This window comes from Lampetra planeri, chromosome 66 (assembly GCF_965212315.1).
Source record: "Lampetra planeri chromosome 66, kcLamPlan1.2.h2, whole genome shotgun sequence".
Classification (NCBI taxonomy): Eukaryota; Metazoa; Chordata; class Hyperoartia; order Petromyzontiformes; family Petromyzontidae; genus Lampetra; species Lampetra planeri.
The window spans coordinates 376,210-400,442 of NC_136172.1; the positions used below are offsets into that span (position 1 = coordinate 376,210).

Genomic DNA, 24,233 nt, shown 5'->3' on the forward strand with positions numbered 1-24,233 from the left:
AGCAGTGAACTATTTGTCTTTTGTCAACGTGACACATTTTTACTGATTGGCCGTGTCGGGTGGTGGAGGGTTACGACACATTTATAAATAACGCGATCTAAACCCAAAAACGTTGATTATGAATAACTGATCATGTATTTGATGGACTTGAGACGTTTAACTGATCTGAAATAATAAAAATAAACGTGTGCGCACACACACACGCCCACTCCCCCCCCCCCCCCTTCAAATAAATAAATCAGTGCTCGAGCCCGATTTCGCCTTTCGCAGCTGCCACGCGGCGTCGTTTCACACTGCGGAAGAGCATCCTGCGGATCTCGGCCGTCCTCAGTCCGTAGATGACGGGATTCACGAGACCCGGCATTGAGTAGTATAGGGTCACGGCGAGCGACAGGTAGCTGGGCGGCAGCCTTATGAGAGGCGCGATGGCGGTGAGGCTGAACAGGAAGAGGTGGAAGCTGAAGAAGACGAGCAGCACGAAGAAGTGCGTCACGTACGTGTGGATCGCCTTCGCCTGGCTGGCGCGCGTGCTTGCCTTGCGGCACTCGATGAGCACAAGAAAGTAGGTGGGCACAATGAGGGCGAGCGGCGCCACGGTGGTCATGACCGAGGCGAACGCGTTGAACGCCTCGTGGTAGGTCAGCGGGTCGCACGAGAGCATGCAGAGGAGGACAAAGTCGCACACGGGCGTCAGCATCACCCCGGGCTTGCACAGCCTCAGGGTGCGGGCGAGGAGCGGGTAGCCGAGCGCGATGAGGGCCGACGCGGCGCAGATGATGGCGATGGCGCGCGCGGCGACCGCCGGCGTGGCAGCGGCGCCGTAGCGCAATGGGTGGCAGATGGCCACGTAGCGGTCGACGGACATCGCGGTGAGCACGTAGCTCTGCACGCGCAGGAAGAGGCCGTTGAAGAAGATCTGCGTCGCGCACTCGGCCACCGTAATGCGGCCGTCGGTGGTGGTGACGATGTCGCCGGCGATCCGCGGCAACGTCGTAGTGCTGCCGGCCGCGTCGGCCGCTGCGAGGGCGGCCATGAACACGTACATGGGCTTGGAGCGCAGGCGGCTGTCGGCAAGGATGGTGGAGGCCAAGAGGCCGTTGGCGCACATGATGGCCGCGTAGAGGAAGAGGAAGGCGGAGAGGGTGAGGTAGCGCGCCATCGGAGGCTCCCTGAAGAGGCCGGTCATGTAGAGAAAGTCCGAGGAGTTGGAGGTGGACGGAGGCGCGGCGAGAGACGACGAATTCGTCGACTCCATTCGGCGGGTAACGCACCGCGGAGGTAGAGCCGGCGGCCAGGAGGAGGTGGCTGGGCGGGTTTGGTGGGGGGGGGTAAAGAAACAAGTCATGCATCGAGATGAGTCTGTGGCACAGTTGGCACAAGGGGGGGGGGGGGAACAGGGCACAGGTGGTAGGTGGTGCATCGGCACAGTCATCTCAGTCAGTCAACACGTGGCACCTGTCGAGTTTGTCCTGTGACCTCCTGCCAGCGGGCCTTCGACACTTCGTATGGCCCTAAGATTGCACCTAGCCTGGCACAAGCACCGTGGTGCACATCACACCAGATTTCGCAAACGGGTTTTGATTCCTTTCCCGTACCCGGCCGCACCAGGGTCGCAAATGGGTACCCTACCCGAAATGAGTGACAAACGGTTACTCACCAGTGACTCACGGCCTATCCGTACCCGTACCCGGCTGCACCAGGGTCGCAAACGGCTACCCGTACCCATACCCGGCCGGGTACGGGTAGCCGGGTATCGGGTAGGGTACGGGTATCGGGTACCCGGTTGCGACCTCTGCATCACACCCACTTAGTGACAACTGGCGGTTGTTGTTTTTGTGGAGGTTATGAGGAGCGGTGGTGTCGCGCTACGCTACGAAAGTGGACTGCCCGAGTTCGATTTATTGCGCTCACGTCCAACACCAGTAACGATTATTTGAACCGCTGCTGGGCCCCCCCCCTAGGTCGACTCGGCCTCAAATGAGTACCTGGTGCAACGTGTAGTAAACATGAACACTAGGAAGACAAAGGCGGGCGGCCGGGTGTGGTGGTGCTGGCCACCCACCCCATCGTGTGCCGTGCCTGACTTCTTTAAATTAGCTTTTTGTGTGGCTAGTTTGTTGTCCTTCCCTGCGCACCTCCGATTAGCCACAGTTGGATACGTAGAGTGCGAAAGAGGTTCAATATACATGGCACGGTTGGCTACATATGGTGAGAAGGAAGTTCAACACACACACATACCTCGTCCGTATCTCTATCTGCTATTTGTATTATTTCATGATTCATCATCTTCCGAACATCTTCTTCTGCCATTCCAAACTGAACTCACTCAACGTGTGTTTGTTACAAGGAAACAAACCGTAGCCAGTTACCCAGCTAGCTTCTTCGGTGGCAAACGGCACCGGGTAGAACAGCGGCCACTCCCAACAACCGAGGTATCGTCGGAGCTGGGTGGTGCTGGAGAGAAGACCCAGCTTGCAGCCAGCCAGGGGAACTCGAGGCATCGATTACATATTTTAATAATTAAGTCGTATGATTAAAAAAAAATTATGACCACGCGAAAATTCACGCAATCATCTTCACGCGTTGGCGGTTAAAACAATTTGAACGTAAGGGTTGGTTGATCACGCCCGATGATGGGAGACTCGGCCATGCCACCGTGGCTTAGGAGAGGTTATCTCCGTCCCCTAGTGTGCGGGAGGGTCGTGGTTTTTATCTCGATCACCCGACCCTGTTGAATATTTGGAGTTTGTGTGTGCCTGTGTGTCTCTCTCTCTCGACCTCCCCGTGGTCACGTGGATTTTTCTCCCGGCCCTCCGGTTTTTTTCCCCTCCAGGCTCTAAATGTCCACATATTTTTCTTTTTGTTGTTGCGTCCGGACCGCTGATGTAAATGCAGAGATATCGACTACAATGTCACATTCAGGTGGTCAAACCCGTATAACCACCACGTCAGTAGGTGCAATAGCGGAGGAGTGAATCATCACTGTGATGTCTGTTAGTCTATGGGCCTACGCGTGTATGTGGGTCCCTATGAGTCTTTGGATCTTTATCGGTCTCTATGAGTCTATGAATCTCTCTGGGTCTCTATGAGTCTATGGATCTCTATGGGTCTCTACGAGTCTATGAATCTCTCTGGGTCTCTATGAGTCTATGAATCTCTCTGAGTCTCTACGAGTCTATGGATTTCTCGGAGTTTCTATGGATTTCTCTGGGTCTCTGTGAGTCTATGGATCTCTATGGGTCTTTATGAGTCTATGGATCTCTATGGGTCTCTATGGGTCTCTATGAATCTATGTATCTCTATGGGTCTTTATGAGTATATGGATCTCTATGGGTCTCTATGGGTCTCTATGAGTCTATGGATCTCTATGGGTCTCTACGAGTCTATGAATCTCTCTGAGTCTCTAACAGGACCCTGCGGGGTGGGCTGGTAGGAACGAATAACCAAAGAATATAAACATAATGTATTATTACACTTGTTTAGCCAGGAAAGCCCCACTAAGTCTAAAGGTTTTTGTAGGGTCCTGCCAAGTGTTTGCAGTAGGGGGCGATGTTGCTACACCTAATCGGACTATACGAAGGGAGAGTTTGAGGCCTAGTTCTAGGCTTTAGGCCTAGCTGTAGGCTTTAGGCCGCTGTGAGTTAATTTTTAATTTAAATGATTTAATTATTTATGTAAAAGCTTTAAATGTAAATGTTTCTATTTAAAAACATCAGGGAATGTAACATTGTTAAACATTAACTCCCTTGCACACACTCAGGGGTACGATACGAAGGGAGAGTTTGAGGCCTAGTTCGAGGCTTTAGGCCTAGCTGTAGGCTTTAGGACGCTGTGAGTTAAATTTTAATTTAAAGTTTTATTTAAAAGCTATCTCAGGGAATTATAAGGGAATGTTACACTTGTTTAGCCAGGAAAGCCTCATTAATTTAAATATTTTAATTAAAAGCTATCTGAGGGAATTATAAGGGAATGTTACACTTGTTTAGCCAGGAAAGCCTCACTGAGTCTAAAGGTTTTTGTAGGGTCATGCCAAGTGTTTGCAGTAGGGGACGATGTTGCTACACGGACGGACGGACGGACAAACGGACGGACGATATAATCTATTGTAGGCTGGTCCACCTCGTTCCTACCAGTATAAGTCTATGTATCTCTCTGGGTCTCTATGAGTCTATGAATCTCTCCGAGTCTGTGAGTCTATGGATTTCTCTGGGTCTCTATGAATCTATGGATCTCTATGGGTCTCGATGAGTCTTTGGATTTCTATGGGTCTCTGTGAGTCTATGGATCTCTCTGGGTCTCTGTGAGTCTATGGATTTCTCGGGGTCTCTATGAATCTATGGATCTCTCTGGGTCTCTATGAGTTTATGGATCTTTATGGGTCTCATGAATCTATGGATCTCTCTGGGTCTCTGTGAGTCTATGGATTTCTCGGGGTCTTTATGAGTCTATGGATCTCTATGGGTCTCTGTGAGTCTATGGACCTCTATGGGTCTCTATGAATCTAGGGATCTCTATGGGTCTCTGTGAGTATATGGATCTCTATGGGTCTCTGTGAGTCTATGGATCTCTCTGGGTCTCTATAAGTCCATGAATCTATCTGTGTCTCTATGAGTCTATGAATCTCTCTGAGTCTCTATGAGTCTATGGATTTGTTTGAGTTTCTTTGAGTCTATGGATCTCTATGGGTCTCTGTGAGTCTACGGATCTCTATGAATCTATGAATCTCTATGGGTCTCTATGAGTCTATGGATCTCTATGGGTCTCTATGAGTCTATGAATGCACGGGCATAAGGAGTACTATTCACATACCTGCATTTCCCATATCCCCTCCCTTTGATGCTGCTAATCCTTCATAATGCACGGGCATAAGTAGTACTAATCACATACCTGCATTTCCCATACATATGATAAATTCCTCTTGATATGCAAATTATTTTGTCAAGGCGCCCTTTTCCCCCCTTCCAACCCAGCTTATATATATGCTCCAAGCACGTGTGCTCTTTCATTCAGACGCTGTCGCCTCGACAGACCTGGTTTTCACCTGAGGACGACTGCTTGCGTTGTGGCCGAAACGTCGTGAGAATTGTTTTATTATGTTTATTTTTATTATTTTATTACTTCCCTTCTACGTGACTTTACCGAAAGAACCAAGAAGATGAGTCTATGAATCTCTATGGGTCTCTATTAGTCTATGAATCTCTCTGAGTCTCTATGAGTCTATGGATTTTTCTGAGTTTCTGTGAGTCTATGAATCTCTCTGAGTCTCTATGAGTCTACGAATCTCTATGGGTCTCTATGAGTTTATGGATCTCTATGGGTCTCTATGAGTTTATGGATCTCTATGGGTATCTGTGAGTCTCTTAATCTCTCTGGGTCTCTATGAATCTATGGGTCTCTATGAATTTATGGATGTCGATGGGTCTCTATGAGTCTATGGATCTCTATTGGTCTCTTTGAGTCTATAGATCTCTATGGGTCTCTATGAGTCTATGAATCTCTCTGGGTCTCTATGAGTCTATGAATCTCTCTGGGTCTCTATGAGTCTATGGATCTCTATGGGTCTCTGTGAGTCTATGGATCTCTATGGGTCTCTATGAGTCTTTGGATTTCTATGGGTCTCTATGAATCTATGGATCGCTCTGGGTCTCTATGAGTTCATGGATCTCTATGGGTCTCTATGAATCTATGGATCTCTCTGGGTCTCTATGAGTATATGGATCTCTGTGTGTCTCTGTGAGTATATGGATCTCTCTGGGTCTCTATGAGTCTATGTATCTCTATGGGTCTCTATGAATCTAGGGATCTCTCTGGGTCTCTATGAGTCTATGGATCTCTATGGGTCTCTGTGAGTCTATGGATCTCTATGGGTCTTTGTGAGTCTATGGATCTCTATGGGTCTCTATGAATCTCTCTGAGTCTCTATGAGTCTATGAATCTCTCTGGGTCTCTATGAGTTTGTCTTCCGTATGACTGCTGATGTAGATGGCAGAGACAGCAACGACTACAATGTCACATTCAGGTGGTCCACGCCCACGTAACAAGTCAGCAGGAGCAGTAGCGGAGTCGCGAATCATCATCAGCGGAGTTGGTTGATGTCTCCTCCTTCGTATTTGTAGATCAGCGGGTGCATTGCGATCTCTGTTCTGGGTTACCCACGGTCTCACGCTCTACTTACTACCGGAGAGTTTTTTATTTTTTATGTTTCCATTCGTGCATCATCATCAGGTATCAGCCGCAGCTGCTGCTGCTGCTTCTTCTGCCATGGCTTTGCGAAGTGGGATGATGCGATTTAGGGTGGACCATGAGTAGCTTCGTGGAAGACCAAACGGTGATGACGACGAGGACGGTGATGAGTGAATGCCACCACTTTGCCGAGTTATCATTTGTGATTGCCAGGTGGCTTCTGACACAAGAACCACGAACATACAGTAGTAGCTCAGCGGGCGCCTTAACACAGCCTGGTGAAATGTAACAAATAATAACCCGAGATAAATCGTGTGTAGTTTAGTGGGAGAGTGCGGTGGTGGAGAGCAACGGCACTCACCTTCCAAAGTAACAAGTCGGCGGCAGGGGCGGCGGCGATGGTGGCGATGGTGGCGGGGGTGATGATGGTGGTGATGGTGGCGTTGGTGGTGGTGATGGTGTGGGTGGTGGCGGTGGTAGTGGGGGTGGTGGTGATGGTGTGGGTGGTGGCGATGGTGGCGGGGGTGGTGGTGGTAATGGGGGTGTTGGCGATGGTGGTGGGGGTGGTGTTGATGGTGTGGGTGGTGGCGATGGTGGCGGGGGTGGTGGCGGGGGTGGTGGGGGTGATGATGGTGGTGATGGTGATGGTGGTGATGGTGACGGGGGTGGTGGTGGTGGCGACGTTGTTGGCGATGATGGCGACGGTGGTGGCTTCTCACGCAATCAATGCAGCGGGGTGCAGCTCTCGTTCCCACGGGGATCCTCCGCTAGAGCTGACGAGGGCGTTCAGATCGCGCGCGGCGGTCACTCTGCAAACGACGACGACAACAAAAAAGAGCCCCAGGAGGGTTGCGTGAACCAGTGGTGACACTGCCGTGACCGCCATCTCCGGCTGTCTGTCGGCCGCCATACTCCTTACTCGTACGCGTACCCGGCCGCACCAGGGTCGCAAACGGGTACCCGTACCTGTACCCGGCCGTACCCGAACCCTACCCGTACCCAGCTGGGTACGGGTAGGGTACGGGTATCGGGTACCCGATTGCGACCTCTGGGATGAAGCCATGTTGCAGGCGCGGGTGGGTTGATTCTAGGAACTTGAATTGTGAGAAGAGACAAGACGTTGGGAAATGAGTGACAAACGGTGACTCACCAGTGACTCACGGCCTACCCGTACCCGGCCGCACCAGGGTCGCAAACGGGTACCCGTATCCGGCCGGGTACAGGTAGCCGGTTATCGGGTAGGGTACGGGTATCGGGTACCCGGTTGCGACCTCTGGTTTGTGGTGGCCGTCTTTTAATCGCTACGTGCCGTGTGTGTGTGTGTTATGTGTGTGTTATGTGTGTTTAACTTATTTCACACCGTACGAACCCAACCGTGCTGTGTGTGTGTTGAACTTACTCTTAGGTTTTTTCGGTAAAGTCACGTAGGTAAAAATAAATAAAAATATAATAGAAATTTAATAATAAATCACGACGTTTCGGAGGCAACACAAGTCTCCGTCATCAGGTGGGACCGTCACAGCTGAATTAACTGTATTAAGTAAACACTTAATAAGTAAATACTTCACAGCTGAATTACCGTCACAGCTGAATTTACTGTATTAAGTGTTTACTTATTAAGTATGAATTTACTGTATTAAGTAAATACTTAATAAGTAAATACTTAATACAGTAAATTCAGCTGAATTTACTGTATTAAGTATTTACTTAATAAAGAAATACTTAATACAGTAAATTCACACTTAATACAGTAAATTCAGCTGAATTTACTGTATTAAGTAAATACTTAATAAGTAAATACTTAATACAGTAAATTCAGCTGAGACGGTCCCACCTGATGACGGAGACTTGTGTTGCCTCCGAAACGTCGTGAATTATTATTTTATTTCTATTATTATTTCTATTATATTTATTTTTACCTACGTGACTTTACCGAAAAAAACACAGAGTATCAATCCTTGCAGTCACGGAAACTTCAAATCTAGAATGTGTTGAACTTCTTTCGCACCGTACATAGCCAACCGTATTAATAGGACGTCGCGGAGTGAAACTACAACCGATCCGGTCATACACGGGACTAACAGACTCAATCCTCTTCTTGGTTCTTTCGGTAAAGTCACGTAGAAGGGAAGTAATAAAATAATAAAAATAAAACATAATAAAACAATTATTATTAAACATAATAAAACAATTATTATGTTTTATTTTTATTATTTTATTACTTCCCTTCTACGTGACTTTACCGAAAGAACCAAGAAGATGAATCCCTGCAGTCACGAAAGCTTTAAATCGAGACTCAATCCCTTCGCCGGTTATCCGGCCACTCCGTAGGCGCCCACTGACCGCCGGACGGCCTCGCTTTAAGGAGCGCTCATCAGCAGAGCCCCGTGCCCGCCGAATCCCTTAGCAGCTTCCCTCCCATCCTCTTCATTCGGGCGGTGGGTGCTCGCGGCTCCACAACTTTCACAGCAATGCAGCAGCAGCAGCAGCAGCGTCGGTTGCGATTTCACATGCAGGTGGTTCAAGCCACCCAACCTGTCTTCTTGGTTCTTTCGGTAAAGTCACGTAGAAGGGAAATAATAAAATAATAAAAATAAAACATAATAAAATTATTCTCACGACGTTTCGGCCACAACGCAAGCAGCCGTCCTCAGGTGAAAACCAGGTCCGTCGAGGCGACAGAGTCTTCAGACTGAGGACGGCTGCTTGCGTTGTGGCCGAAACGTCGTGAGAATAATTTTATTATGTTTTATTTTTATTATTTTATTACTTCCCTTCTACGTGACTTTACCGAAAGAACCAAGAAGATGAATCCCTGCAGTCACGAAAGCTTTAAATCAAAATCCACCCAACCTGATTTAGGAGCAGCGCAGTCAGTGCATCGCTGCGATGCTGCTGCTACTGCTGCTGATGATGAACATCGTCATCTGACTCGCACCGTCGTCTGACTCGCACCGTCGTCTGACTCGCACCGTCGTCTGACTCGCACCGTCGTCTGACTCGCACCGTCGTCTGACTCGCACCGTCGTCTGACTCGCACCGTCATCTGACTCGCATCTCTTCTGATGTACATTCAGAGCGGTGTCGACTGAAATTTCACATCCAGGTTGCTCAAGTGACATCCTGCGTCAGAAGCAACGGAGTCCGTGCATCGCCGCGATGCCGATCGTCATCATCATCATCATTCCTCACCCCTTCTTTCTTCTCTTCACTCTCTTTCTCTCTGTGTCTGTGTTCTTGCTGTCGCGTGGTAGTCAGATGACACTCTGTGTGCCTCGTCTCTCTCTCTCTCTGTGTGTTCTTGCTTTCGCGTGGTAGTCAGACGACACTCCGCGTGGCTCCCCTCCCCTCCCTCCCGCCCGATATCTCTCTGTCTCTGCTCGTTTTTATACGCGAGCGAGGCCACGCCAGCCGACCGCCCTGGAGGTTTCCGCGGTGGCTACGTTGCTTCACAGGGTTCCCTCGGGCGCGTTTCGCGGCCCTCTGCTGGGACGAACTTTAATTTAAAACGAAAAAAATGTTTTTTTTTTTAAATCGGCAAGCGCGAAACCCGACGGAGGTAATTAGCTCGGCGCGTCTCGGAGAGTGGGGAGAGTTTGGGGGAGAGTGGGGAGAGAGTTGGGGGGAGAGAGGGAAGGGAGGAGAGTGGGGAGAGTTTGGGGGACAGAGGGGGGGGGGAGGAGAGTGGGGAGAGTTTCGGGGAGAGTGGGGGGAGAGAGGGCGGGAGAGTGGGGGGAGAGAGGGGGAGTGGGGGGAGAGTTGGGGGGAGAGTGGGGGGAGTGAGTGGGGAGAGTTTGGGGAGAGTGGGGGAGAGTTGGGGGGGGAGAGTGGGGGGGGAGAGTGGGGGCGGGGGGCAGTGGGGAAAGTTGGCGGGGGGGGGAGTAGAGGGGAGAGTGGGGGGAGAGTGGGGGGAGAGTGAGTGGAGAAAGTTATGGGGAGAGTGGGGGGGGGGAGAGTTGGGGGGAGAGTGGGGGGGAGTGGGAAGAGTTGGGGGGGGGGAGTAGGGGAAGGGGGAGAATGGGGAAACTGGGGGGGGGGGGGGGGTGAGGGAGAGTGGGGGAAGGAGGGGGAGAGGGGAGGAGAGCGTCTCGACTGGACCCGAGTCGCCCAGGGGACACGTGACCGGTCTGTCGAGTGTCCCCGTGGGGACTCCCCTAGGTCGACCTAGCCTCAAATGAGTACCTGGTGCGGTGTGTGAACTTCAGCACTGTGAAGACAAAGGCGTTCGGGCGTGAGTGGTGTTGCCCCCCCCCACTTCCTCATGTGCCGTACCGGCCTTCATAGGCACCGTCTACTCGCTAGCAGCACTTGCCCCGATAGTCCGTCAAGGCTGTACGGGGGATCTCTGTGTGTTATGGGGAGCGGTGGCGCAGTGGTTAGCACCACGAACACCGCGCGTTAAGCGAGGACTTGCTGTACTCTGCATATTTGCAGATAAGGCCACACACACAGACATACCTACACACACCTGCCAACACACACCTTCACCCGCAATACATACACACACACACGCCTACACACACCAACGTACACACGCCTACACACACCTACAAACAACAACAACCGCCATTCGCCACTAAGTGGCGGTGACGTCACCACCACGCTTGTGCCAGGCTATGTGCACCTTGAGGCCACGTGAAGTGTCGAACGCCTGCTGGCAGGAGATCACGGGGCAGACCCAGTTGCCACGGGTCGACTGACTGAGATGACCGAGACGACTGGCTGATCAAAAACATGATAACAAATGTAATGTTAATAGCTTCAAAAAGTCAAAGAGTCTTCCACTCTACTCTTTGGTTCTTTCGGTAAAGTCACGTAGGTAGACGACGTTTCGATTGCAACACAAGCAATCCTCATCAGGTGGAGAAAGCTGCCGTGGCAAGAGCTTATTTAGGTAAGAAAGGGGGGAAGAGCAATGGGGGAGAGAGAGAGGGAAGGGGGGTAGGGGGAGGGCCAGAGGTCGCAAACGGGTTTTGATTCCTTACCCGTACCCGGCCGCACCAGGGTCGCAAACGGGTACCGTACCCTACCCGATAGCTATCGTGCTGTGATGGTGACAGTTCCACCTGAAGACGGAAGCTTGTGTTGCCTCCGAAACGTCGTGATTTTTATTTTATTTATATTTTATTCATTTTAATTTTTTTTACCTACGTGACTTTACCGAAAAAAAACTAAGAATATTAATCCTTGCAGTCACGAAAGCTTCAAATCTAGAATCACCCTGTACATGGAATTGTCTTTGAAACTGTTTGGCCTGTTTGTCCAAGTCTCACCACCAGTGTTCGATTAGAGAACAATGCCTAAAGACGAACAGTTTCAAAGACAACGCCATATAACATTATTATTATTACCAGAACATGTTTGTTTGCATGTTAACCGCAAGTACTCTGTGTGGTGTGGTTAACGCAGTAACTTTATTCATTGCAAAAAGTTTTAATTTTTGTGTTTGAAACATCTAAACACGACTCCTGTTTTATTATGGCCAGGAAGGGGACGGGTAAAACACCTAAAAAAAACACCTGACGAAGGTTGCTGCTGTCTCTGGTGTAGACCAAACCGTTTCAAAGACAATGCCATGGATTTATATTAATTATCAGATCATATTTTCGTTTGCATGTTCGCAACAAGTACCCGTGTGTTTAATGCGGTAACTTGATTCCTTGTAAAAGCTATAAGGGTCCGTCCATAAATTCACGTCACGCACCTAAGGGGGGGGGGGGTCAGACATTTGTGACGATGTGTGACGAGGGGGGGGGTTTGAGAAATGTGACATCACATCAAAATGCGCAACTTTAAATAAATATAGACAACACGTTCTACTTAATTAAATAGACTTTTTAATAAATGTTTTCTCCTACAACATCAGAGTGCAGCGGCACATTAAATACGCACTACAATGACAATAGTTTAAAGCGATTTGAAGCGTGTTTTATTTTGGGGAGGGGGGGGCAGATCTTTGTGACGTCATATTTGAGGGGGGTCTGACATGTTGTGACGTCGTGTGACGAAGGGGGGGGGGGGGGTCAAAAATTGTCCAAAATCGCGTGACGTCATTTATGGAAGGCCCCATAATGAATTTATTTTTTTGCTTTTTTGTCTATTGATGTTGTTGTTTGCTGTGCTAACGGATCTCCAACTGATAAATGCGGTCTGAATTAGTCTTTAATAAGGTAGGGCACTGATAAGGGGTTGACAGGTACGTTAAAGTCTCCCATCGACTCCAATGTTAAAGTCTCCCATATACTTCAATGTTAAAGTCTCCCATAGACTCCAATGTTAAAGTCTCCCATAGAATCCAATGTTAAAGTCTCCCATAGACTCCAATGTTAAAGTCTCCCATAGACTCCAATGTTAAAGTCTCCCATAGACTCCAATGTTAAAGTCTTCCATAGACTCCAATGTTAAAGTCTCTCATAGACTCCAATATTAAAGTCTTCCATAGACTCCAATGTTAAAGTCTCCCATAGACTCCAATGTTAAAGTATCCCATAGACTCCAATGTTAAAGTCTCCCATAGACTCCAACGTTAAAGTTTCCCATAGACTCCAATGTTAAAGTCTCCCATAGACTCCAACGTTACAGTCTCCCATAGACTCCAATGTTAAAGTCTCCCATAGACTCTCGCGTTAATGTCTTACAGATGTTGCGCCATACCAAGGCGCTGTATGTCACCTTACCTGCCACCACGCTCACGGGCCAACAGGGGGCAGCCGAGAGAGAGAACGAGGTGTGTAGGGGATGACCGAAAGTAACACCCCCCCCCCCCCCCCCGTAGGCTGGGGGCTGGGGGGATAGGGGCCACCGGCCGATTTTAGACCATTTAAGACCTTTCCAGAACCTTCCAGTCGTTTCTGGAAGGTTCTGGAGGGGGTGTGATTAGGGCAGGGGTAAGCCCCCGAACTGGGAATAAAAGCATGCCCTCTGAACGGGTCCGGGAGAGTTCGCCAACTCGAGCCTGAAGCCGTCCGAAGACCTGAAGACTGGACCAGCACCCTGGGACCCGCAACCGAGGCTCTTGTCAGAGCCGGGTTGTAGCGGACCGGTGGTGGGACCCGTATCCTGGCTGGGTCGGGTCGGTCTAGCCTCCCTTAGCGGCCGTAGCAAAGGACCTGTGTGTAGCGTAGCCAGGGGTGTGTAGGACACGCTAGCAGGAAGGCTGTACCTCCCTTAGGCTATCGGGTTGAAGCTGCCGTACCCCTTTGTGTTACAGTCGCTGTCCGTTGAGTCTGTTATAATGAAAGCGTTGCCTCCAGAAGACGTCCCTGTGACGTTAGTTATACACACGATACATAGACTCCAATGTTAAAGTCTCCCATAGACTCCAAGGTTAAAGTCTCCCATAGACTCCAAGGTTAAAGTCTCCCATAGACTCCAACGTTACAGTCTCCCATATACTCCTACGTAACAGTCTCCCATGGACTCCAATGACAAAATTCGCCTGTACGAATATCCATCAGCGCCCCGGTGATGCACGCACAATGACAAAGATGCCCGCATGTAGCCTTCAACAGACTGTTGGGGCAAGTGCTGTTAGCGAGCGGCAGTGCCTGTGAAGGCCGGCATTTCTAAGACGAAGGTACTTTGCAAACACACTGGCTATCAACAAAGATTCGTTCATGAAGCCATCCATATATACAGACATAGACACAATTTCAACCGAGAAGATGGGTACAAACTCAGCAATCATTGGAAGGACTTTATCAACCAGTTTAAGTCATAACTGGCTGTAATGTTTGCATTTTAGACCTGGCAGCCCTTTAATTGGTGGAAGCCCACCACCAGAACCATCACTGCCCACTACTACCATCACCACTAGCAGCAACCTCCACCGTCACCAGTGTGAGTGTGTACAGCGAGGTGCAATGATTACCTGGCAGCCCTTTAATTGGTGGTAACCCACCACCAGCGACGTCGTTGCCCTCCACTACCAGCACCGCCCTACATGCTGGGCCACACCGTTTTTAATCCCTTACATTAACATTAGCTACCCCGCCCATGCTGCTGACACTTGGGCTAAGCCCATTTGGAACCTTTATAAACAGTTTGCCTTTAGAGGCTTACCCCCTTTTCCTATTCTATGGTTCTTTCGGTAAAGTCACGCAGATAGGCTCAAATAAAATAACAAAAAATAACAAAAACTACGACGTTTCGATCGCAAAACAAGTATTCGTCATCAGGAATAGGGGGTTGACTTCCTGATGACGACCGCTTGTGTTGCGATCGAAACGTCATAGTTATTTGTTATTTTCTTTGAACCTATCTACATGACTTTACCGAAAGACCCAAAGAATACGATTTCATTTAACTTAGCATTTCATTTGTGTACAATGGCTTGTTCGCCACCCCACCCCCTGAGTGGAGATGATGTTACATTTAAAATTAATACGGTCTGTACAGGTCACATAAGGTGCGAAAGAAGTTCAAACTATATGTACTTACATTGCAATGATTGGAGGATTTAACTTAAGTATACTAACTCCCTCTCCCCTCTCCCCATACCCACCCTCAGACTCTCGCCCGTTCGTACGCTCACCCATACAGCCCTCACTCGTTCATGTGCTCACCCGTTCATGTGTTCACCTGCACAGCCTCTCATCCGTCCATGCAATCACCCGTTCATGCGCTCACCTGGTTCAGGCTCTGTATGATGAACTCTGACCTCTGGCTCAGCGTCGTCGAGTTTCCCACCAGACGATGGTGTATTGTTGTTATATTATTATTATCATCATTTAATTTTATCATCTATTTTAAAACAACCAAAATCAATTTAGGTCTTTCACGGAATGTTCATGTACAAGTTGGTCCAGATGTCTCGTGTCTCTCGCATCCCCCCTCCCCCCTGAATTGACTCCCTAGCATTTGTTTCACCCTTTGAATATATAAACGTTTAGATAATTATATATATATGTTTATTCAACCAGGTAAGGCCACTGACCTGCTATGCAGTGGCTATTTTTCAGTAGCGATTTGACTATCACAAATGATAGCTCAACGAACTGACGGCTTACTATCATCATCCTCATCGATTTAAAGCTTTCGTGACTGCAGGGATTCATCTTCTTGGTTCTTTCGATAAAGTCACGTAGAAGGGAAATAATACTGGTAGGAACGAAGTGGACCAGACCACCAATAGATTATATCGTCCGTCCGTCCGTCCGTCCATCCGTCCGTCCGTCCGTCCGTGTATCAACATCGCCCCCTACTGCAAACACTTGGCATGACCCTGTCCGACAAGATGGCCGCCCGCTCCCCGTGCGATCTGTGAATTAAACAAGATGGCCGTCGCTTCCGGCGCCTCACGGCGAAACTTTTTGATCGACTGACTATGGGCGAACTCATTTATTCTGGTGGGTGAACAGTGGCGGGGAGGGGTGGAGGAGGAATTGATGATAAAAACAAACTTGCACCATCGTTACAGCTGCCGCGACGAGAGATGTGGGAGGAGAAGCGGCGACCGCTGCCTTGCAGGTGAGAGGTGCGTGTGTGTGTGTGCGCGTGTGTGCGCGTGCGTGAGTGTGTGTATGTGTGTGCGTGTGTGTGTGCGTGTGTATGCGCGTGTGTGTGTGTGTGTGCGTGTGTGTTTGCGTGCGTGTGTGTGCGTGTGTATGCGCGTGTGTGTGCGTGTCTGTGTGTGCGTGTGTGCGTGCGTGTGTGTATTTGTGTGACTGTGTGCGTGTGTGTGCGTGCGTGTGTGCGTGTCCGGCCCACTCGAGCGGCGTGATGAATGGGCGCTATTGGGCTTCGGATCGTTATTCACGGCGAACTGGAAGCGTAGCAACACAACTTCATTGCGTGTGCGTGCGTGCATGTGTGTGTACGTGTGTGTGTGTGTGCGTGCGGTGTGTGTGCGTGTGTGTGTGTGCGTGTGTACGTGTATGTGCGTGTGTGCGCATATGTGCGTGTGTGTGTGCGCGTGTGTGTGCGGTTGATATCCCTGTACCGGTATTAGTATTATTCCTACCAGCCCACCCCGCAGGGTCCTGTTAAATAATAAAAATAAAACATAATAAAATAATTCTCACGACGTTTCGTCGTCAGACGCTGTCTTTCCGACAGACTTGTTCTTCACCTGAGGACGGCTGCTTGCGTTGTGGCCGAAACGTCGTGAGAATTATTTTATTATGTTTTTATTTTTTTATTTCCCTTCTACGTGACTTTACCGAAAGAACCAAGAAGATCATCATCATCCTCACGTGGACATTTATAGTAGCAGCCAAATAACTCTGAAATCATGGAGACGTTGATTCGAATGAGGAGGAAAAAAACCGGGTGTCCCGGAAAAAAATCGAATGCAACCACGCAGATAGAGAGAGACGCAGACTCCAAATATACAGCAGGCATCGTTAGGGTCGGGATCGAACTCACGACTTCATGCATACCAGGCGAGGTAGTTAACATCTCCGAGCCACCGTGGTGCCCCAAAGAAATGGAGTGATAAGACATCTGCAGCACCCTGTACAACATCACACATCAACTGGTCCCCCAATCCATCCTCAGCACTCGATTCTATCCAACGTAAAACCGTAACTTTCAGGCACCACTCAACGTATATCTCTAAAACTGTAGCAATGCAGTTACAATTTCACGTAACCCTACATGTGTGCGTGTATATTAAAACACGTAAAACGAACACATTCATCAATAAAAACAACATTGTGGTTTTTAAAGCAAATTGTATATGTATATAATCAACAACGTTTCAGACATTAGTCCTGCTTCACCCTAAACGATTCGTACTTTATAAATTGCCAAAATGTCTGTCCCGTGAATGCCGCTCGCACACAAAATGGCCGACTGCACGTTTTGGTATGACGTCACAGGATCTTAAACCTCCCCCCGCGAGAACGAAGCAGACGGGTGCCGAGTGCTATGATGGTGATGCTGTGAGTGATGATGATGCTGTGTGTGATAATGATGCCGTATGATGATGATGATGATTCTGAACGTGACAATGCTGCGTGTGATGATGATTCTGCCAGTGGTGATGACGACGATCGCAGTATTAACTAGGACGGGCCACCCCTTCCCCCACCCCCCCCTACCAGATCCTCACACCGCTTATCTCAACAACAACCACAACAAACGAACAATCAAATCGTCTCACTGCCCACCGTCGCCGCCTTTGACACCGTTGCCGATCGCCCACCCGCGCCTCCGCAGCAGCAACCTCGACGCGCCGCGGCGTATCGCGCCCGTGCGCAGGCCGTAGATGACGGGGTTGAGGGCGGGCGGCAGGGTGTAGTGCATCGTCTGGAAGGGAGCGCGCACCTCGCGTGGCAGGTGGGCGAACACCTGGAAGCCGCTGGCGATCGTGAAGAACACCGAGCCGAAGTAGAGGGCGATGACGAGCAGGTGGGCGCCGCACGTTTCGGCGGCGCGCTTCTGCCCGCCGCGCCTGCGGCACTCGACGAGGATGAGCGAGTACATGGCGACGACGAGGACGAGGGGCGCCGCGACGCCTGACAGCACGTTCACGTACGAGTAGACGACGTTGGCGACGCTGCGCGTGCACGACATGTTGATGACCACCAGGTTGTCGCAGTTGGCCGCCAGGATGACCTTGGGCTTGCAGAAGTCGAGGCTCGTCACCTGCACCACGTAGCCGACGGCCTGCGCCGCGGCGAGCAGCAGGGTGAGCGCGAGCGCCTTGAAGGCGACGCGCACCGACACCAGCGACGGGTACTGGAGGGGCCGGCACACGGCGAGGTAGCGGTCGACCGACATGACGGCGAGGACGTAGCCCTGGTCGCGGAGCGACACGTGGTAGAAGAAGATCTGCGTGAAGCACTGGCCCATCGTGATGTAGTTGTCGGAGAAGAAGTCGTAGAGGATGCGCGGCATCGTCGACGTGCTCTGGATGACGTCGGCGAGCGAGAGCGCCGCGATGAGCACGTACATCGGTTTGTGGAGTCGGTGGTCGCACGTCACGGTGACGATGAGCAGCGAGTTGCCGACGAGCGACGCCAGGTAGATGAGGAGGACGAGGGCGAACGAGGTGAAGCGGACGCTGGCCGGCTCACGGAAGAGCGTCGACATGAAGATGAGGTCCGCGGGGACGTCCGCGGACAAGTTCGTCGACGAGTTCCACTCGCCCGTCGCCTGATGGAACACACAGCACGTGGCCCACGGTGGCGAGATGTTAACTACCTCACCCAGTATGCCGGAGGTCGTCGGTATTGATGCCTGTTGTGTATTCGGAGTGTACGTGCCTCTCTCTCTCTCTCCGCCGTGGTCGCGTGGATTTTTCTGAGGTGTCCACCGGTGTTTCTCACCACATTTTAGACATGACGTGCATTTAGAGTATTTGTCTGCTATAAGTGTATGTGGGTCTCTGTGGCTCTCTATGAGTCTCTATGGGTCTACGGGTCTCTATGAATCTGTAGAAACATGCGTTTAGAGTAGTTGGCCTCCTGATGATGACCGCTTGTGTTGCGATCGAAACGTCGTGGTTTAAATTTTTAATATAATTTTTTCTATCTACGTGACTTCACCAAAAGAACCAAAGAATATTAATTCCTGCAGTCACGAAAGTTTTAAGTCAACATTTATTTGGGCTACTGCGATACATGTTCAAAATGCATTTGACTGCTTGTGTTGTGGTTATTGCAAACATGATGCCTTGTATAAAGGTGTCAGTTTTTGTACCAGTTGAAAGGGTAAAAACCTACTACTATATTTTGCCACTGGTAAATGAGATGTCTCATAGTGTAAATGATGCTGATGTTTATAAGCCACTTCGTTGATTTGTGGTAGCTACGTCGCAGCCACATAGCAGCTTAGTGGGCCTGTTTCTTTATTCACCAATAAAAATTTCGCAATTTCGTTCGTTTTTTCGTTTCTCAGTCCACTTGTCTTGGTGAGGGTCGCGGTGGCAGCATCTTGAGTAGTGGCCGTCCAGACCTCCCTTTCCCTGGCGACAGCCTGCAGCTCTACGTTGCTATGCTCTACTACACACTCCACTACTTTACAATACATTATACACTACTACACACTACACTACTATACACTACTACACACTACACTACTATACAATACACTATACACTACTCTACACTACACACTACACTACTACACTACTATACACTACACTATTATTCGCTACACTGCTATACACATCACACTACTATACACTACACTACTACACACTACACAATTATACACGACACTACTATACATTACTATACACGACGCGACTATACATTACTATACACTACTACACACTACACTACACACGACACTACACACTACTATACACTACACTATACAATACTACACACTACACTACTATACACTACACACGACTATACACTACACTATACACTACTACACACGACACTACTATACACTACCATACACTACTATACACTTACCATCACCCGTGCCAGAGATCCAGAGATACCTAAACTCATCTGCTAAGGGCAGCTGTCCCCCCCCCCCCCCCTTCATCTGATGACCTCCGATTTGGAGGTGCTGATCCCCATTCCAGCCGCTTCACACTCGGCATCAAACCGTTCCAAGTCCACGCCAAAGATCACAGACCGACGAGGCAAAGAGGACAACGTCATCTGCAAAAAGCGGTTACGCCACCACCATGCCCCCATACTGGATACTCTCCATACATCAAAGTTCAAAGTTCAAAGTTAATTTCTTAGGTATAGCCCTGTGAGCCATTCGGCTCTTGAATCGGGTGCAACCGCAACAAACAAACAAAAAAAACATGAACAAAAAACATCTTAAAGTGACTATGTGCAAAAAGAAAATCCAAGAAAAGACAGCAAAATATTGCAGGAAAATCACCGTACACCAACCCTGTGCAAATATCCCAGTGGGATGCAAGTCAAACAACAACAACCACAAGACAACTTAGATTAAGGCCATCAGTCTAACTCTGTACTACAACAAACAAACATGGCCAAACCAAAAAACTTTTCGAAAATCACCAAAATAAAGCCATAAAAGCAATGAAACAGTGGTCATAGTAACTGTGACCGAATTTTCACAATACATCGGCTGTGCCCCCATGTCCTGTCCATGAAAATCGCAAACAAGAGTGGAGACTATGCTCATTGGTTCTGTCGGTGAAGTCACGTATGTAGAAATAAAATTAAAGTTAAATTAAAATAAATCACGACGTTTTGAACGCAACACAAGCGCTCGTCCTCAGGTGAAAATGGCGTAAACCACACAGCGAGGGAACACACAGAGGGACACCACACACAGAGCACACCGAGAACGGCAAACTGCACGGAGGCAAATACAGAAAGAAGATGGGAGACGTGAACTCAGCAAACCTTAGAAACATAATACGATGCAACCCAGTCGGCCAACAACACAGTTAGACACTGAACCTGGTTGACCATCTTCCAGGTTGAACACACCAACGTAAACAGAGGATAATGACTCGTGAACAGACACGAGGTACAAGGTAGCAGAGATAATACATAGAGAAGACACAAAGAGAAATGTGTTTTGTGCAGTACAGAGGGGCACAACGAGCAACACCACACCAAGAGACATACACACATGGAGAGGCACGCACAGAAAGACGGCTGGAGGGATAGCGTACAGGGACTTTTATAGGCTGTAGACTGTAGAGGTTGGATAAGGGAAGGGTAACCGTGCATGGACATGCAAATACCAATGGAGGTGTAGTCAGTTCAAGGAGACGTAAACGACGTAGTCGGAGGCACACTTATTTATTCAACCAAAGGGCAGAACACAACACTTGAAGGGGTAACGGCCCCTTCACCCGTCTAGCAGGGAGACACCCCTAGCGCTAGACCGGCTAGTCTGCTCCCAGGTCCTCCACTCGAGAGCTAGGGGAGGCTAGCTGATCCAGCTCTGGCCAAGCTGGGATCTCGGCACCCTTAGCCAACCAGACCGGCTTTTACAAGAGCATCGGCTCTGGGCTCTCAGGGCCGCGCCGCTGGCTTGCCCTGGTCGGTCCTTAGAAGGACAGCGAGCCAGGGGAGTTCCAAGGCCTATCCTGCTGGTCTTCACTCTTCACTGGTCAAGCTGTAATACTCGACCCGGAGCCCACTGGCTCCCCGCCTTATATAGCAATTCCCCCCCCGAGCGGTGGGGCTGTGGGGATCACAGGCTAACCGTTGCGGACGTGGGTGTAGGCACCCTTACGCGTGCGGGCGCGACTACCCCTTTGTGTGTTTGTTTGCCCTCCCGTAACACAGGAAACAAATCGGGGGAAACACATGAGAAAACGAAAAACGGAGAAAGCACATGGGAAGAACCAATACGACGTTTCGCCAGTAATTACAACCAGCTTCATCAGGCGACAGCCAGATTTGTGGAGAAGTTCACCTGTTTCGTTCCTTATATAGAGGCGTAGATGTGGTGACTACGCTTCTGCGCCCTTGCGCAAAGTGAGGGGGGGATTACTGAGTCAACGTACATTATGCATGCACATTGCGCGAGCCCTTTGATCTTGTCCTTCCTGTCCATTGTGTCTATTCATGTCGCCATACCAAATTAAATCCCTAATGAAGTATCGTGCCCTGTATAGGCACGCATTTAAACAATGTAGTATTTGACGATTCGCTTCCACGCAGCACTAAGGCGGTAGCTATCCGAACGGTTAAAATTATTTTTATTTCTTTCAATTTCGATATATTATTTAATTAGTCTTGGCCAGTAGTAGCTTGTTTTGCACAGAACTTCAACATTATAAAAATCAATTGAGTGCCCTTGTTGGCACGTGTGTTCTGCTACTGCTGACAATCAGCATTCAGCTTATCAATTCACTCACCCACCCACTCACCTACTCACTCACCACTGATATTCCCAACAACTCACTCGCCCACTTACTCACCACTGATATTCCTACCAACGTATTCACCAAACCACTTCTTCAATCACGTATTCACCCACTCACTCACCACTGGTGGAACCATCAACTCAATCACCCACCCACTCGTTCACTCACCTACTCAGCCACTCACTCACCACTGGTTGAGCCATCAACTCACTCACCCACCCACTCGTTCACTCACCCACTCACTCAAAACTGGTGGAACTCTCAACTCACTCATCCACCCACTCGTTCACTCACCTACTCACCCACTCACTCACCACTGATGGAGCTCTAAAATCACTCACCCACCCACTCGTTCACTCACCCACTCACTCACCACTGGTGGAACCATCAACTCAATAACCCACCCACTCGTTCACTCACCTACTCACCCACTCACTCACCACTGATGGAGCTCTAAACTCACTCACCCACCCACTCGTTCACTCACCTACTCACCCACGCACTCACCACTGGTCGAGCCATAAACTCAATCACCCACCCACTCGTTCACTCACCTACTCAGCCACTCACTCACCACTGGTTGAGCCATCAACTCACTCACCCACCCACTCGTTCACTCACCCACTCACTCACCACTGGTGGAACTGTCAACTCACTCACCCACCCACTCGTTCACTCACCTACTCACCCACTCACTCACCACTGGTGCCCAGCACTGCTCCGGTGAGCCATTGGGCCAGTTGCTAGCGTGTTGTTGCCCGCGACAAAGGCAGCAGCAACAACAGCAGCCATTTTGTTGCGATTTAGGAGTCTTGATACTCAATGTGGAGGTACTACAGCTGCTGCTGATACCTTGAAAGAGAGAGAGTGACCTCCAGCAAAGAGAGAGAGAGAGAGTTCGTGTGGATGAGTTGTCCCTGCACCTGCGTTGAAGAAGAGCAGACCACAGTCACTGGCTCACTCTGCGGTCTCTACGTATCCCTATGCATCTCTGTGTATCTTCTTGGTTCTTTCGGTAAAGTCACGTAGAAGGGAAATAATAAAATAATAAAAAATTAAACATAATAAAATACAATTCTCACGACGTTTCGGCCACAACGCAAGCAGCCGTCCTCAGGTGAAGAACAGGTCTGTCGGAAAGACAGCGTCTAATGAAAAATAAATTCGGTGTATCTCTATGGGTCTCCATACATCGCTATGTGTCACTGTGTGTCTATCCGAGTCTCTATGTATCTCTATGGACGGGTCTCTATGCATCTCTACGTTTCTCTACTTGTCGCTATGAGTCTATGTATCTCTGGATGGGTCTCTAAGTATATCTATGCATCTGTGCATCTCTATGTATCTCTATGGACGGGTCTTTATGTATCTCTATGCATCTTTGTGCATCTCTATGTATCTCAATGGACGGGTCCCTGTGTATCTCTATGAATGGGTCTCTATGGGTTCACTGTGAGGTATCAACGTATCTCTATGCATCTCTGTGGAGCTCGACTTGTCTCTATGGTTGGGTCTCTATGTATCTATATGGGTATCTTATGTATCACTATTGATGTGTCTCTGTCTGTCTCTGTGTGCCTATGTATCCGTAAGGATGAGTTTCCATGTATCTATATGGGTATCTATCTATTTATGTGGGTCTCTGTGTATGCTTATGGGTCTCTATGTATCTCTATCGGTCTCTATGCATCTGTATGAGCCCCTATGTATCTCGATGGGTATGTATATATATGGGTCTCTATCTATCTCTGAGTATCTATGCGTAGTGGGTTATCTCATGCATCTCTGTAGATCTCTATGTATCTCCATGGGTCTCTAAGTATCTCTATGAGGATCTAGGTTTCCCTATGGGTCTCTGTCATACTCCTCTGGCTTGCGTCTTTGATGTATCTCTATGGGTTTCAATGTATTTCTATGGGTATCTATGTATGTCTATGTGTCTGTGTGTATGTCTACGGATCTTTGTATGTATATGGGTCTCTATGTATATGGGTCTCTGTGGGTTTAATATGTGAACCATAGTATCATGGTGAGCAACGAGTGGATGAGTGAATGAGTTAAAGGTTACACCTGTGGTGAGTGGGTGAGTTGGTGAGTGAACGAGTGGGTGGGTGAGTGAGTTGATGGCACCACCAGTGGTGAGTGGGTGGGTGAGTAGGTGAGTGAACGAGTGGGTGGGTGAGTGAGTTGAGAGCTGCAACAGTGGTGAGTGAGTAGGTGAGTGAACGAGTGGGTGGGTGAGTGAGTTTAAAGCCCCACCAGTGGTGAGTGAGTGGGT

General features: G+C 49.2%; 2 protein-coding genes across 2 annotated transcripts; both read right to left on the bottom strand.

Annotated features, from left to right (window-relative positions):
* Nucleotides 1–238: 238 nt before the first annotated feature.
* On the bottom strand, nt 239–1,255 carry LOC144737223 (olfactory receptor 56A4-like). Its single transcript, XM_078619944.1, has one exon. The coding sequence runs from the start codon at nt 1,253–1,255 to the stop codon at nt 239–241; it is 1,017 nt and encodes a 338-aa protein (XP_078476070.1).
* A 16,028-nt stretch (nt 1,256–17,283) lies between these two features.
* Nucleotides 17,284–20,485, bottom strand: LOC144737237 (olfactory receptor 1L3-like). Its single transcript, XM_078619958.1, has 2 exons — nt 20,440–20,485; nt 17,284–18,164 (listed from the first exon to the last, which is right to left on the bottom strand). The coding sequence occupies exons 1-2, from the start codon at nt 20,483–20,485 to the stop codon at nt 17,284–17,286; spliced, it is 927 nt and encodes a 308-aa protein (XP_078476084.1).
* Nucleotides 20,486–24,233: the final 3,748 nt, after the last annotated feature.

Excerpts from the sequence above, each read along its gene's own strand:
- LOC144737223 (XM_078619944.1), bottom strand. The coding sequence starts at position 1,255 with ATGGAGTCGACGAATTCGTCGTCTCTCGCCGCGCCTCCGTCCACCTCC.
- LOC144737237 (XM_078619958.1), bottom strand. The coding sequence starts at position 20,485 with ATGTTTCTAAGGTTTGCTGAGTTCACGTCTCCCATCTTCTTTCTGT. Across the intron at positions 18,165-20,439 it reads GTCTCCCATCTTCTTTCTGT|TCCTCCTCATCTACCTGGCG; the intron begins ATTTGCCTCCGT and ends CGTTCGCCCTCG.